This window comes from Lissotriton helveticus, chromosome 3_1, assembly GCF_964261635.1.
Source record: "Lissotriton helveticus chromosome 3_1, aLisHel1.1, whole genome shotgun sequence".
In the NCBI taxonomy this organism is placed as follows: Eukaryota; Metazoa; Chordata; class Amphibia; order Caudata; family Salamandridae; genus Lissotriton; species Lissotriton helveticus.
In genome coordinates this window covers 1,072,807,658-1,072,825,217 of record NC_136061.1, presented here as the reverse complement: position 1 = coordinate 1,072,825,217, position 17,560 = coordinate 1,072,807,658, and the positions used below count along the sequence as shown (strand labels likewise).

The window sequence follows — 17,560 nt, the reverse complement described above, 5'->3', positions numbered from 1 at the left end:
TATAAATCAAAATCCTATTCTGGAAATCCTGCTTAAAATAAATATTGTTATTTGGTCATGCAACTTATATATATTCTAGCTGCATGCTTGTTGATTTGTAATAACCAAATGATCTATGATTCATCATAATTTATAGAGCAAGTGCTATTACAGTTTAACTAAATTCATATGCAATTGTATATTATCAAAAGAAGGTTATTAAGACAGATAATAAACATTGGCAGGTCTACAAATATATTTGTATCTTGTTAAATAGGTGTTGAGTTTCAACTAACTAATGTTGGTTGACGTCAATCCTTTAATTTTCTAAATGGGTATTTACTGATACTTTTAATAAAATGTTGGTTGTTCTGAAGAGTCAGCATGAAAGCAAAGCCAAATACAGCATCATTTTATAACAGTGCATCACTACTAGCACCTTATCGCTGACTGTAAACATAAAAATGAAACAATGCCTGTAGTAGTATATTGATTGTACACAAGCATTATTAAACAGCTTTAAAGAAATGGTGATACCTACATCAACAATCAAGAAGTCGAGCCAGCACCAGGCATTTGTGAAATACTTTTGAAATCCATACGCCACCCATTTAAGAAGCATTTCCAGGATGAAGATATAAGTGAAAACTTTGTCTGCATATTCAAGCACAATCTTAATCGTCTTTCGTTGTTCAATATATATGTCCTCAAATGCCTGTGAATGAGAGGAATTTGTATTTGTTTATTCCAAACACTTAATTTATTTCAATAACTTGAAGCACAGTAGAAATTCAAAACAAAGTTACAATTCTAATGATAAAAAGCTGGATGTAATTATAAAATGTGAATACTAAAGGATAACATTAATTAGATCCAATTTTTTTAAAGCATACGTCCAAATTAAGGGCCCGATTATGATGGCGGTTTTCCCGCATCCTCCGGGCCGGCGGAAGCCACCGCCGGCCCGGAGGATGCGGGCAAACCGCTGCGGACTGAAAAAGACCCCCCGCCAGATTAGGATGGCTGGGGGATCGTTTTTCATGCCGCAGCTTTTCCGCGGCGGTCGCCTTCCGACCGTGGCGGAAAACCTATAACATGGCTGGCGGTGTCTATCAGACACCGCCAGCCATATTATGATGGAGTATAATGTATGCTTTTCCACTGCGGCTTTTCCGCCGTGGAAAAGCATATGGACCTTCACCTCGGGGGCCCATTGCGGGCCCCCTGGGTGAAGGGGGTGCACATGGGGGGTACCTATGGTACGGTGCCTGCCGCTTTGTGCACGCAAATGCGGTGCATACATCTTTAACATTGCGGCGGGTGCAGCTTGAAGCTTCACCCGCCGCAATGTTAAAAATACAGGATGTGACCGCTAGGGTGGCGGTCACATCCTAATTGCACAGGAGGGAACTCCGCAGGTCATGCGGAGGTTCCCTCCTACTCTATGGTGGCGGACGGACTCAGGTCCGTCCGCCATCATAATCGGCCCCTAAGTGTTGGGTCAAATTATAGAGTAGACAGACTAATTATAAAGTGTAGTTTCAATTATATTGCTAACATAAATATAAAGATATTTAAAATGTAGTGCAACAATTTAACATATGTTTTATTTTCAAATGAAAACCACTCAATGTGTATATACAATAAGAATGCTTTTTAGATTACAAGGTATGATCCAAACTTGCTTTACTAGGAATTTGGGACTGTGGGAGCCAAGATATGTAACATGCAGTCTGTTTTAGAGTTCCAAGGCCATTTGTCAAAAGTGATTTACCAGTACACAACATACATCTGATTTAAGAATTGTATGCTAAATCTGTGCTGGTGCATTTTGTATAAGCACTGATTTTTTAACTATGCTTGTGAGCATGCTAGAGCTATATCACATTTCACCTGCTTCAACATGTTTTGTTCCACTAGGGCAGTGCAGAACTGCCACATCTTGCCCTATACATCTCTAAACACTGCCCTGGGTGACATGAGTCAGGAGACACGTGGCATCAGCACGACCCCATCATTACACCCATATGGCTTATGGGAGCCAATGCATTTGGGATGATTAAGAGTGAATAGGAGCTGTGCTCACAGTCTGACCCTCCTCTCTGTCACATTTGTTAAATGCAAACAGGACCTTAGGCCATAACAAATTGCAGTATAAGTAGCAGATAGCATTTTTCTTGGAAGCAATCAAGAGCACGTTGTCACTTGGTTAGAGTTTGAATTGAGTTGGTTTGAATTTGCACCCACTAAAGGTTATATTGAATTGTTGAGCATGGCATCATGGGATGAGTTCCTAATGTTTTAGCAGAAGGTTAGCAGGGTTTTAATCCTTTAATTGGAACTAATTGGATGACACATAATTGCACCGGCCATGGTTGCATACAATGGGATGAAAAGGAATGATTAATCAACTACTTTAATAAAAGCAAAGAAATGTTACACTGGTATAATGTCAACGTCTTTTGAAGCTCATTAGAGCATTTCTTGCCTGCATACTTTGCGACTGCACTTATTTGAGTGCAGCTATTGGGTTGTTGTTTTTTGTGTTTTTGGTGGGATGTACACTACTAAAGGAGCATAACTACATACTTAAAAAAGTATGTGAAAGTAAGACTATAAATGTTAAAGGAGTGCAAACAATACATTACGACCATTTCGATTATTCTCTGGTAGTTCCCAATTTTGTGCTGGAGTTTTATCCAGAAATTTCTGGGTGAAAGAAGAGATCTGCGGTGTTCTAGCAGGCCACTCATACTGAGGTTTCTAGTGTTAGCACATTTACAAAAGCCAACGACAAACGTATAGACACATATCTGTGAAATGGCTTCTAATCTTCTAATGATGCACTTTACTCACCAGTGCACCACTGCTCATGAGGATCATAAAGATTATGAAGGTTTCAAACCAGTTGTGTTCAACTATCTTGAAACAAGTTTTTCTCAGATTCCACCACTGTTTCCATCTTCCACTTTCCACGCTGACTTGACAGCACTTGTACCTTGCAACGCAACCTTGTGGATATAAAAAATAGCATTGGTAGAAGATAAATCTGTTCAATACCAATATTGAGTGAATTCATCTATGTTAGTGTGTTTACAAGTTTGATAGACAATAAATAAAGATAAAATACATTTATAACTTATGCTTCCAAAGAAGATCTACAACAAGAAACAATGTCTTCTGTGGTGGAGAGGAATTACAATGTAAACAATAACTACAAACTGCAATTGTACTGCTGAAGTGTAATTGGTCTCAACCCTCGTGTAATGTGACCCATAATTCCTGGTTTGGCTGGTAACTCATCCAAATCGAGAAGCATAAGCTGTGTGTATAATAGCACCACCATTTTATTTATGAGCACAATTCACCAGGAATATCCTGACAAAAATAGGGAACAGGAAGAAGGTTAAGCATAAATGAAAAACATGCAAGAATTTGTCCACTAACACTGAGGTCACTGTTATTCTGCAGTGTATGGTCAAGCCTTGTAATCTCTTTGGAATTTTTCCCTGAAGAAATACAATACCATGTGGTATTAGTGCCTTCTGAGGGAAATGTGAAGCTGCTATTCCCATCAAATTTAAAATGGGCGCTTGAGTGAGGCCATAAATTTATGTCCCTACAATGATCCACTGAATGACAAAAATCAATCCAAAATGAAAAACTCTTTAGGTATTCCCCGATGGTGGATGGAAACTAAATTCTGAACGCTATGTTTACTTACCTTTACTAAAAGAGAACCATGGAATGACATAATTTGGCCTACAGTTAATGGGCCACATTCAAAACCTTCCAGAAAAGTAGAAAACCTTGGCATTTTCTTAATTCCTCTTTTTCACTTGATTAACAAACCATCATGGTATCTAGCAGCAGCTTCTGAAAACAATTATTTCCTTCCTGGAAGCTTATCTTTATGTTCCAGTTGCTAAGAACCTTTTTCAGTTCTGCTTAAAACATGGCAATGCGATTTTCCCGCCAAACCTTTTTAATACCTCCAGCTTGCCCAGAATTCAACAGCTCACCTTATTAGAGGTTGCCGTAAACTTGACCACACTATACTGCTTTTAAGATCACTGCATTGGTAGGAGTCCTAACTTTATTACTCCTAAACTGAGAACAATCCTAACTTAGAGACTTTCGGTATTCACAGAAGGCATTTAGGAGTCCTAAAGTTAGGACTTTTAACTTCTGTAAGTGTCTTCTGTGAATACCAAAATGGTAGTAAGTTTAGGATTTTGTTTTAAGTTAGTTCTGTGAATCGGGCCCAGAGTCATTACACAAGGCTTCTTGTGTTTTTAAAGGTAAACATTTACTTTACTTTTTAAATGCAACTGTACTTGCTTAATATTTAAAGACACTATAAAGAAGGCAAATTCTGCATGTTTGGATATACGTATTGCTGTTTACTTATGTTTTAATTTATGAAGTGCGAATCTAACCCAAGCAGGATTTAGAGTGCTCAAAACGTGCAATATAACAGAATTAATACAATTTAGGTGCAACATCGAGGCATTATATATTACAGCAAATTGAGTAACCATATAAAAAAATGTGAGTAATTGGAAAGTGGTAGAAAATAGAGATAATTTTATGGTGAAACTAAAAATAGGATTGCATATAATTTTTTTAGACACAATGGATATAGGGGAATGTACAGAGTAACTTTTGAGCAATGTTTATGTAATACGTATGAGTCACTAAAACAAAGAGAAAGGTGAAGGCAGAGTCAAAGGCGTAGAAGAAAAGGCAGCGCCAGCTAGTCAGAGGACAGTAACAGAAAGCAATGAAACATGTTTGTTCCTAGGTGGGCAAGCAGCGTAAGAGATGTTGTTTCTAGGTGGGAGAGAAGTGTACGTTCTCTTTACTAGGAAAATTAACTAATTATCTCTTCATGATAATGGAGAAAGAGCGGGTGTTTCTGATGTGAACTGTAAGTGTAAGTGGAGAGACTGAGAAGGGCCTAGCCAGAACATTCTTTTTGTAAGTCATGGGTGTCAAGTAAGAGTTTCATCTTACTTGTGAAGTTTGTGAGCCACGTAATATTTCTACTATGTGATCAGTTTTGTTAAAAAAAGACCCTGTAGCATTGGAAACCGCTTCTAGTGGAGCAAATCAATTTTTCCGAGTGCACTAAGCAAAGCACATTATTAATCAGAGACAATATTTCTAGGACCTTAAAAGCTATGTCAATATTCTGCTGTTGGCATGTGCCTGAAGTTCCTGATTTCCGGTAAATAAAAACTAGCCTATTTGGCTACAGCAAGGATCAGATTCCTTCTTTTACAATCCTGCTCAAGTGCCAGACGGGATCCGGATTTTCTTTTTCAGCAGTACTTCTGCACATCAGAGGAGGGCTTAGAGAGACTCTATAGCAATGTCATCTCCGAATGTAATGTCAATGGACTCCATATAAGCCACACCCAACGCTCTGACGTCAGTTTCTTCTGTGAATATTTTGGCGCCAACAAAGCAGAGCCACTTAGCGAAAAAGTCTCTGGAAACAGTGTGCCAAAAACAGAAAACCATGAAGCAACAAGTACAGGGCCCTCAGATCACAGAGTGGGGAGGATGGGTGGGTCAAAAAGGGGAAACATCGTTTACAACGCATGCTTTAGATCGCATGTCATTACAACACACACCATTACATTGCAAGTCATTACAACGACTTGCTGTAGGGGGCAGAAGGTGTTGGATTTACAATCCAACACCTTCCCTGCTGTTGCACAAACTGCAGTAGGAATAGTAAATTAAACTATTCCTAAGTCCAGCGCGCCCCCTACAGCAAGTCGTTGTAACAACTTGCGATGTAATGGTTTGCGTTGTAACAACGCGGTCGTTGTAAAGGCATGCGATCTAAAGCATGCGTTGTAAAGAGATATATTTGTCGAAAAGGAATCTACAGCTAGATTCTGTCTCTACCAGATAAGACGTTACTGAAAGTAAGTAACGTGTCCATCTGATAGAGACATCTATCCGCAGATTCCTTATCTTAGAATCAGATACCCAAGCAATACCATACCTGGAGGAGGGACTGCAAACTGACCTCACCAAAGATCCCTAAATAGGAAAAGCAGGTCTAAAAATAGAAAGTGACTTTACCACCTGAAAATGATTGGTGAAGCAGATGCTCACTGAAAGGACGATCTACATGAAGGACTATGGAAAGGAAAAATCAAGCGGCATAAAGAAGCTGTAAGAACAGACTCCCATGAGACCACAAAGAGAGATTTGTTCCAGATTGCTGGAAACAAAACTTGTTACTGACAGTACAATTGAGAAGAAAAGTACATGAGGTAAACAGGAACACCACATCAGGTGTAACCCTGAAAGGGAGAGAGTACTCCGCCCTATGAAGGTGTACAAGTGTCAAAACAAGGGTAAACAAACTGTCCCGACAACCCTACTACAACGAAGAGTTAAGACTCCCCACCTCCATGACTATCTCTGAACTGGCATAAGGCTGAGTCGGCATGCACACCAAAGAGGGAGGCACTATCAAAAGGCTTGTTGATTAAAGGGGTTTGCATAGCCTCCAAAAACCTAGAAGTATGCAACCATGCATGCAGACGAAGAGATATTGAAGAGACCATAGCCCAACCAACAGAATCGGCGGTATCATACCACAGCAGATGCTAAGAGTGGCAGCTTGTTGCCCCTCACATACCAGGATAACAAGAGCATTCCCGGCTTTCTCTGGAAGGGAGGGCAAGGAACATTCCACTGAGTCCCATAATGTGTGGGGGAAGTGAGCAAGGACAAAAAACGTGCTCAGGGAGATCATGGCTGCGCTAGAAGAAGAGAAAATATGCCTACCACAAGCATCAAATTTCCTGGCCTCTCTCTCCGGAGAGACAGGAGCGAGAAAATAAATATTTTGTGTGGCTAAAGCAGTCTGAACAACAAAGCTCCTAATAGAGGGATGTCTAAGGAGACAGGAGAGTTCCACAAGTGCCGGGCAATGCCTGTGAGAAATACAGCAATCCACACGGAGCCCTATTTCAGCTGTAGCCCAAGCACCCAGTAAGATATCGAAAAACAAGTCACTATAAGGAAGTACAGGCTTAACGTTAGACTGGTCCAAAAATCAATTGAGCATATTCGCCATAGAGGAAACTCGCCTTCGTAGCCAAGCTAGGAAGTGACAGGAGGCTGGAGAAGATTGCAAGAAACTGGGGTCACCCAAGTCAAGTAATCAGTTAGATGGCATAGGGTGTCCTATCCAAAATGGGAGGGGGACATACCACACTGTCTGTAGTACTTCCACAACCATGGTCCTCTGAAGGAAAAACCAGAGGAAGGGAGTCTGAGATGGTCGCTCCATCGGTGCCACATCCGATGCTTTAACCAAAACCGGTTGAAATTGAGAAGGAGGTCCTCAACGTCGGAAGGAGCATCAATCGGTGTTGACGGTAACACTATGGGAGACAGCAGACAACAGCCCAATGCCAACATCGGGGTCCACAGACCAGAAGCAAGAGCCAAAGGTGAGAGCCTTGAAGGGCTGTGTATCGGCGTCACTAAGGTATCAGACACAGGAGGCCGACCTGAAGTCAGGAGAGAAACCACCGGCTGGGTCACAGGCACAACCTCATGTACTTCCGTGGGGCCCGAGGGCTCTCCAGAGGGAGGTGACAATCCAAAATTAGAATGAAGAGTTTGAGAATATTGTATCATCTGGGTCACAGACGCTCCGGCCCCAGGATAGGTGGGGAGACTCGGTACAGACCCATTCCCGACATTTCAACAGAAGAGTGGAGACCAGCGGCAAGCAACTAAAGCTGCGGCAAAGCAACAATGACTGCCGGCACTGAGACTTACCTCCGGATTTCAAAGGAGAATGATGCCCACGGGAATGTCTCCTAGCGCGGAGGCACAGTCGGTCCATAGAGAACTATGGGAATCGAGGACGATGAGAAGACTTTGATGACTGTGACTTCATGTTTTTGGTTGGGGCTGGGGACAGGAGTTGCACTCTTCGGCGTCATGGTGATCATTCAGGCACCACATGCAAACCGAGTGAGGGTCAGTGGCAGACATTTGTTGTCCAGAGGAGTCACAAGGTTCAACCCCAAGGACATTGAAGAAGGGTAAAAAAAAGGGCACACTGCCCCGTCGATGAAAAGAAGTAGGCCGAAAAACAGCTGGAGGAACTGCAGTGTGGATTCGCATTTTTAGAGCAGAAATGAAGGAACCTATACCAACCATTGGGGGAGGGCTTATATGGACTCCGTTGACGTCACATTCAGAGACAACGTTGTTACAGAGGCGTTCATCACCATCTACCAACGCACCTAGGTACTGCTGAAAAAATATTTCCAGATCCAGTCTGGCACCTAGGGAGGATTCTAAAAAAAGGAAACTATCTCTATAAGATGTGACCTTTTTCTTTTTCATGGGAGTTTATCAAATAGTAAAAGGCCTTGGGATTTTGCTATGGTGCTTGGTTTTAAAGTGAAATCAGCAGCTTTTAGTGCACTGATGCAAGATTGTTTGTTTCAACATTGTGATCAGGAGTGAGAAAGTTAATTTTCACATATCAGTGCTTCATCCATGTTTGTGTGGACATTTTTAAATTATATTAGATTGGTATTGGATTCAGGAAAGTTGGGTCTTTATCAATACCTGAGTAAGATTCATGCACTGATGAAATGAAACACCTAGACCTGCCTGAAGTTCTCTTAAAGGTTCAGTATTTACAATAAAAATATTTTTTCATTATTGGCCCAGGGAATCTTCCATCACTTGTCTACATTGCTTTCGGGCTATGTACATTCCTCCCATGAGAGGGTGATGACTTGCAGTTGGGTCTGAAGGAGAGGTGCTCTGATTAAGCCTGCTGGGCATAAGCTTTGATGAATATCTCTGGCTGGGGAAGGGTCAACCCAATGTTAGCTAAGGCAGGCATTCAAGATAGTGTGGAGGTGGCAGGATGGAGGGCTTACCTGCAAGCAATTTGAACCATAAAGCACCAACCAAGCAAATGGAAATGAGGTAGCATACTCTGCTGGTGTCATCTTGGTATCCACTCTAGGGCTTACTTACAACCAAATACTTGTGCATATCGAGGGAATAAGATGTTCAGTCCTCTAATCCAAAATTTCAGGGTCTACAAATAGTATCCATATATAAAACACAAGTCATCATAGCTTTAGTAATTACTGTACATCATTGTCTCCTCTTCTTATGCACAACTTACTGGCTTCTGTTTGTTTGGTAGCCTGAAGGCAAAGAGCACACTGAAATTCAGTGTAATGCATTTCTCAATTAAATAGTCACCCATCTGTTCTCTATTTTTGCAACATTTCTCCTTTCTAGCCTAAGGTTCAATTGGGGCCAAAATTTGTGAAGACAGAGCAAGTTGGTTCATCACCATGTGCCTGGTAGGAATTGTTGGTCCATTGCTTGCAGTTAGGCTCACCAGTCTGCCTCAACCACCTTGACCCAAATACCTGCTGAATCAAACACTGGGTCAACAATTGCTTAGCCACAAGTTGTTCTGTAATGTGGATGCCCCACAGACTAGAGGAGGGAGTATGCAAATAACTTCAGCACAGCTTCTAGATGCAGGTACATTTCAGCGTGTCCCTAGAGAGACCTGATTTCCAGACATAACCACCCCTGCGAGGAATGTGCACAACTAAAATGTGGTGAGGACAAGAGGCACAGAGGAAAGGGCATCAATATGTCACTTGAAACAAAAGCAAAAATAAGAGGAAGTATATGTTTCCTGACAAGGGTTACTTTATGGAGGATGCAGGTGCATACTGAGGGAAAGAGATGTTCAGTCTCTTAATTCAAGATGATGGCTCCACAAATAGTGTCTGTGGAGAAAATCGAAACAATCATGGCTTTAGATATCGTTCATACCATCTCTGCTCTAATACATCACTTCATGATTTCCTCTTTATGAGCAGCCCTGGAACAAGGAATACTTCCTCGCAATTAACGCTAGGGTATTTCCTCTGATGAAACCTTCACCTACTTGGACTTTATTTTTATCACTTTTTTCTTTCGAAGGCTAGAGTGATCCAGGTTTGAAATGTACTGGTCAAGTCCAGCCTTGTTCTGCAGGGGTGTTTGTTGTCAGGTCTCTATCCTGATGCAAAGCCTCTGCTGTTCTTTGAGCTTGCCTAAAGCCCCTTGAGCTTTCTCTTCCATACAGTGACTTTTCTCAGAAAATGCATACCACTTCCTTTTATTTTTCCCTATGGATCAATTGAAATATTGGCTACAGAAATAAGTTGCCCTTTCCTCTGCAAAGGAAATAGGAAAAAAGTAGCAGCCATTAGGTGCAGCCTTTGAAAAAATGGATGGAGTGTGATAGGAAAAACCTAAATTAAAACACGTAGGGCCTGATTATGATCTTGGCAGACTGTTTTCTCCATCACAACGGTGAGGGATATCCTATTCGCCAAAATGCAAATCTCATTATATCCTATGTGATGTATATTTTGGCGGACGGGATATCCACTGTGATGGAGTAACCCGTCCGCCATGATTGTAATAAGGCCCTTAATATGTAAGGGTGGGTATTCAATATTTTGTGGTTACGGGTCTCATTTTGGGTTCGGGATAGGTTACTTTGTTACAAATATGACAGATATCCTGTCTGCTCTATTATAAATTCCATTGGGTACAATGCACCTGTAATATGGCGGACGGGATATCCGCCATGTTTACAACCAAGTAACCCATTCACTGAACTCTAAATTGGGCACTAAGTGTCTAATGCTGATTCAACAGGATAAGGAGATATTTATTAATTTTATCAAATTGTCTAAGAATATTGGTATTTGGCTTTACAGTTGAAGATTTTGTGCTGTGGCAGATCTAAAAAGCAAATGGTGTGTGCAAAATAGGCACAACATATTGACCAAAAAGTATCTATTGATGGGAAATAGTTATTGGCTAAGAAGTTGAATGTGCATGTATCCCATACAAAAAGGGAACTACAAAGAGTGTCCCAAACGTTCATTTTATAATGTAGGGGACATTATTCAAGCACAGTGCTCACACCTGAACTAACCTGGTCAGCAAGGTAATGTAAACATTAAACAGATTTTTTTTTCCTCAAAGATCTGCGTGCCATTTTGGGAAAATTTGCACATCTTGTTAGAAAGTATTATCATCTTGATCGCTCCTGAAAATGACCATATTTTCAAATCAAATATAATTTTTTTGTTTCTGGTAAATAGTCTGGTTATTCTATTGACATCAGCTTGCCTTTTTCTGAATAACTCATATTTGGCCCACATACGCCAAATTAATATTTTGGCAGATACACACATTTCCCCCAAGAAAAGGCTTCCAGTTGCTGACAATATACTCTACTAAGCCCCAAATACGAGTCTGTCAATTGAAGTACATATACCAATTTGTCCCCCAAGTATCATCTTGTCATATTCATTAGGTTCTCACGTCTACTATTGCCCCAAACAGTAAGCTATTTCATTGTAAGCTCTTTTTTCATCAGGACGACTTGGATGCCCAACATATACCAGGGATGTTTTCTAGAAGTCAACAACAGCCACTTGATGCCAACAATGCCCACATTTTGCCAAGGGTTTTCAAAAGCCATGGAGTAGTCAACCTAATTCATTGGTAGCTATCACATGCCGAATTTGCCCATTAGATATTAGATGCCAGCAGAAGTCAGGACTGCCTGCCAAAAGGCAGGTGGAATCGCCTCATGCTGGGTACAATCTACTCCAAGTGCCCACATTATGGGCTAAGTACATATCTTATGCCAGGCATGGTCATAATATGCTAAGATTTTGAACATGACAACTTGTGTTTAGCGTACATCCTTATAACAGGAATTCCTAGCTAAAGCCACCCGCCAATCTGATATCAGAGATCTAACCACAGGATGACTTTTCTTCAGGTGCCAGAGTTCCCATCATCATATCCCACAAGTATAACACATTGAGTGTTATTATTTTGTTTATATGATGTCCAGAAAGTGTAGGACTCTTTTATTTGTCCATTTGTGTATGACTGAAATTGTGCTTACAGTGTGAATGCAATTATGCGATACAGACTCAAGGACAGCCCTGGTGCCATCATAAATATAATGATCAGGATGATTTGAACTTATCTGATACAGATGCAGGGAGTGCATGAGGGGAATCAAAAGAAGAACAAGGTCAGTGGACCTTTCAGGACTTCCATAAAGGGTCGAGCAAAGTGTAAGCTGAGCACAGTGTATTGCTACCAATGAGAGTGCTACCTTGTGACCCATCTGTGGGTTAGTCTGAGAGAGTTTCAGGCTTCTGAATCATGTTCATACTAAGTAAGTCACACCATCAAGGCAGTGAATCACTAATGGTGAGAGGGAAACCCCAGGTGCTTAGGCCACTGGTGGGGCCCAGAGAATCCAAATAGGTAGAGGGAAACCCTGCTGCTGAATGGTGGCAAGCTGCAGGTAGTAGAGATGAATGACAAGGGAATTCTGACTTAGTAAACTCAGGAAGAGTATAGGGTATTCATGGTACCAACATGGTGTTAAAAGAAAGGTTTTTTACCAGGGTACTCTGATGAGGTAAACACCTCCCCCATCCTCCAAAAACTTTGTGGCTCAAGCGCTTCAGCAAACTAGCAAGGACTCAAAGTGTGGCTCACAGCTCCACTAATGGGTGTATATCATGGAGGAATGATGCTCCTGATCCCTACAAGCTCTTCCAGTGGCTTAAGACTTCCGAAGTGAACTGGCCACTACCCTTGTTCAATTACTGTGATATGTTTACCTCTCTGGGATATGGTCGGGTTAGAGAGGTACCATTAATGTAGCCAGCCCAGGTGCCCCAGTACCTTCCGGGCTATAATGAGTAACACAATTGTCGATGATATGAAAAGAAATGGAATTTATTTTGGTAAGGTCCCCTGAGCATAGTAAATCCTCACCGAGGTCAAAGAGTAAATGAAGCAGACAGGTGACCCATTGCCAGTGAGATCCTGCAAGCGGTGCAGTATATGAGACCAAGGAAACGCATCAAGATAAAATGTTGCACCAGGATGTAACCCTGCACCTTTTATTAATTGGACATTAGTCTTATTGGGTCAAAAAGGGAACAAGATTAAAAGACTAAACAGTTGTTAAATTGAAGCATTCGACACTAAACACCTTGTCCTACTAACAAGAAACAATAATGCAGATTACTCATCAATAACTTAAAAGGAAAACATGGCGGCCGCTGGTTAGGGTGGCGCGCGTGTCAGGGACAGACTCTCTCCTGCCGCACCGCTATTCGGATCTTACCGGCACCTATGATGGCGTCAAACCTGTAGGCATCTTTGCAGGGAACAAGGAGTGTAACATTTGCCCCCCCCCCCCAGACCTTCCAAGCGTACGGGAAACGTACGAAAAGCAGTTTCCTGGGCTCGGCGCCGATGTGTGTGGGCTCGAGCTCGGAACCTCCCCCGCCTCGCTTCAGCGGTGGAGACAGGCAGCCGTGGAGCTACGGCGCTGCCGCAGTGTGGCGGCTCGCGGGCTCCTCAGAGCAGGAGGCGAGAGGGGAGAAGGGCGGGTGAAGATGCACCCGATCTTCGCAAATTCTCGCTCGGGACAAACGGAGCCTGAGGGTAACGCTACGGGGGAAGAGCTGAAGAAGCAGAAGGAAAAAGTGAAGTAGACCGCCCGCGGACCCCACGCAACATCCAGTAACAGTGCATTGAGCAGTAAGGAGGGGGGGCGGGCTGGCGGCTCAAAGGGTTTGCAGAGAGTTCTAAGGGTGTAGAGAGTTTGAAGATCCAAAAAATCGATAGTGGCACATCCGGTAGGCGAGGAGCTAAGGCCAGAAGGCGGGGGAAGGGCTCCCGGAACAGTACCCCGATGGGGAAACAAGGGGAGGGCTGTAAGGCAGTCCCCCATTGCACCCCAGACTGTGGCACGGACGGAGGAAGTGAGGTGGAAGTAGTGGAAGTAGAGGGGGAAGACGGGGCCGATGCCAAGGTCGAGGCTGAGCTGGAAGCTGATAACATCAGCGACAGATCAGGGGCGAACCAGGGGGCTATAATTAGAGGGGGAACATTGCACCCTGAAGCCAGCTTCAGTTCCCAGTTAAAGGGCAAATGTAAAACTAAGTGGTCTCTTGGCAGTGCGACTCGTATTACACCCTCGCTGCGATCCTATTTCAAAGCACTGCCCCAAGTTCTGGACATTATACATAGCACAGAGGTGGTGGACTGCACCCCTCAGGGAAACATGAATGAGGATATCACGGTCACAGGGGTCACAGCGAATGAGTCCATTAATCTAGCTGTCACAACAGTGACCCCAAAGCAAAATCCAGCAGTAGAGCTCGGGGAGCCTAACCTTACCGAGGAGGATGTTGGGGGCGCCACTGGTGACTCTATGGTCGGAGAGAAGGGGGGAGGTGGTTCACTGGAGGCGCTGTTGACTGCCATGAGGGAAGAGATAAGGAGCGTTTTTGTGGAATCCAAGACAAACCAGAACGAGATCAGGGCGGTTTGTGACACCCTTGAGAAAAAGGTAGACGGGCTTTTTGAAAGAACAGAGAGTCTGGAAGGTTCGGTGGGGGAACTAAAAGCGAGTCTGGAGTTAGCAGAGACCAGGATCCAATCCCTAAGGAGAAAGGGGGATGCGATGAAGGAAAGGGTTGAGTCTATGGAGAATTACTCCAGAAGGAACAACCTCCGACTTCTGAAGATCCAGGAGGGGAAGGAGGGTGGAGACATCAAGGCTTTTGTGGAATCATTACTAAAGAGCGCCCTCAATCTGGAGGAAACAACGGAAACTCTGGAGAGAGTTATCCAGAGAATCCATAGAGATCCCTTCTGTCTCAACCCCGGGAGAGTGAAACCTAGAAAGATCTTACTGAATTTCCTTACATACACACTAAAGGAAAAAATCCTCACCCTCGCACTGAAGGCGAAGTCACTAAAGGCCCCAGACTTCTCTTTTGAGGTTCGGTCCGATCTTTCCAAAACCACCCTTGACAGACAGTGGGAGCTCTGTCAAAAAATGGAAAAGTTTAGGGCCGCGGGGGCAACTGTACAGATGAGGTTCCCTGCCTTTTTGAGGGTGATGTATAACACCAAAATGTACAACATCAGCTCCCCGCTGGAAGCCGATGAATTAATTGTATCCATCACAGCGCACTCACAGGGGGGTTCTAAGGCTCTAAATAGATCAGGGTACCATGCCCCATTTTTTTTTGATCTTGAGGTTACGAGGGATCCAAGGAGGTTGCCCTCCCCGTGCAATGAGCACAGTCATTCCTCCTCTTTTGGAGGTGTTTGGATGTCACCTGTATATGCATTCTTGAAATAGAGTAAATAGTGGAAAAAAAAAAAATATATATATATCAAATATAAACTAAAAGGTTTAAAAAAAATGGAAGGGAAAGGTTTAAATATAGGTGTAAACCGAAGGTGAATAAAAATTTAAAAAAGGAAAAATAAAAAATATATAAAAGGGGGGGTGGTACACAAAATACATTTGGAACTCATAGTTCTTAACGGGGGAGGGTTGGAATTCCCTCCCTACCTTCCTGTCTTCTTTACGCCCCTCTTTTTCCAAGAGACATTTATTCTCAATATGCTTTGACTTTTAGCCGTTTTTTGTACACAGAATAGGTGGGGTAGGAGGGGAGGGTCAGTCCGATGACGCAAACCTGGCTATCCATCTGGCCAGTGTAAGTGAGGGAGGGGTTTCCAGGGGAGGGAGGGGACATGGGGGGCGAAAAGCTAAAATGTCCTTGTAAGCCTGTTTTCGTTAATTTTGCCTTGCACAACAACTTTTCCAAACACCACCCGAGCGATCTCTGTCAGGTCAAGGGATTCCTATTTACATATTTGAGAGGCGTTAGCCCTATAGGTGGTTGGATGGGAAGGTGTAGGAAAGGGGTATGACCGTGGTCCAATTCTTATCCTGGAATGTCAATGGCCTGCGCGTGAGGGGAAGGAAGCACATAATTTTACAGTACTTGAGAGACTCCCCCGCGAGGTCATTATCATACAGGAGACACATTTACTCAAACATGAGGTAAAAGAAATGTTGAAAAAGCAGAGGTGGGTGGACAAAGTAATTTGTACGAACCACAATGCCAATATTCGAGGGATCCTCATCATTTTTAAAAAGCTAGCTAAGGCACAGATTGTGGAATTCGGGGAGGACCTCAGTGGAAGATGGCTTCTGACTAGGACAGTCTTAGACGGCCACCCGTACACTTTAGTGGGCTACTACGGCCCGAACCACCTCGACCCATCCTACCTAAACAAGATTCAGAGTTCTTTGATCACCTCCCAAGACCCGTTAATTTGGGCTGGAGATATTGACATAGTTCTAAATCCCAAACTCGATAAGTCCCCGAATTTCAGAGCCCTGACGCCTTCCAAATCTAGGCTAATCCTCCTATCAATAATGTCAACTTTGGGTTTAGCGGATTTATGGAGGGAGAGGGCGGGCAACACACTGGGGGTTTCTTTCCAGAATTTTAAATACAAACATAAGTCGAGGATCGACTACGCTCTCTTTAGCTACAATCTCAGAGATGCATTGAAGGAGTTGGTATACCTCCCCTCACACCTATCTGACCACTCAGCTATACTCTTTACTCTGACACATTCCCAACAGATCAGACACACCTCCTGGTCTTTTGACTGGATGATTCTGCTTGAAGAGGAAGAGAAAAGCTTCTTGTTAGCTTATTTTTGGAAATCAACCTAAACTCGGCTACTATAGTAACGGTGTGGGAAACTTTCAAAGCTTATTTAAGAGGGTTTTTAACCAACAGAGCCTCATACAGAGGGATGGTGTACAGGGAGGGAATCAAAAACTTAGAGCAGGAACTGCTTATTATAGATCAGAGGTGTGGCCCTGCTGGAGAATCTGCAGTAGACCAAGAGAACCGGGTCAAACTGAAAAAGAATCTGGAAAGTCTATTACAGGAAAGGGTTGCAAAGAGGTGGGAGGCGAGCAAACTCTCAAACTTTGAAAACGGTGAGGCGGCAGGCAAGGTCCTAGCCTGGAAGATAAAATCAGACCAAGCCAAAAAACATATCAGGGAAATAAAACGGGAAGGGGAAGTAACAGCTAGGACTTCCAACTCGGAAATCGGAAGCGCCTTCCAGGAGTTCTTCCAGACCATCTATAAGGAGGAGATCACGGATGACCCTATGGTTAGGGACTCCTGGTTAGACAAGGTTCAACTGCAGACTCTTACAAGTGAGCAGAGCGACCATCTCGACAAAGAAATCTCGGAAGCAGAAGTCAGTAAGGCTATTGGGCAGCTGAAGCGAGGGAAAGCGGCAGGCCCGGACGGCCTACCAGGGGAGCTGTACCGGGTATTAGCTCCTGCCATAGTTCCATCATTGACTACCCTTTTTAATGGCATCTTTTTAAATGGCGTGGCACCACCAGAGTCATGGAGTGAGGCGACTATTGTGCTGATCCCCAAACCTGGCAAGGACCCGACTGATTGCGGGTCCTATCGGCCGATCTCGCTCCTAAATAATGACTATAAGATCTTTGCAGCTATTTTGTCGGCACGATTGGGGAGCGAGATCGGCTCAATAATCCACCAAGACCAGAACGGATTTATAAAGAGGCGTCAGTTGG

At 43.2% G+C, this 17,560-nt stretch overlaps 1 protein-coding gene across 2 annotated transcripts in view; it reads right to left on the bottom strand.

Moving 5' to 3' along the window:
• The window catches only part of LOC144823278 (sodium channel protein type 2 subunit alpha-like), an 859,818-nt gene that overhangs the window by 228,547 nt on the left and 613,711 nt on the right, over positions 1 to 17,560 (bottom strand). For both annotated transcript variants that reach the window (XM_078681635.1, XM_078681634.1), the window contains exons 19-20: positions 2,836 to 2,990; positions 521 to 694 (exon numbers count right to left, since the gene is read on the bottom strand). In XM_078681635.1, coding sequence (XP_078537761.1) covers positions 521 to 694; positions 2,836 to 2,990 — 329 coding nt within the window. The remainder of the gene's footprint in view (positions 1 to 520; positions 695 to 2,835; positions 2,991 to 17,560) is intronic.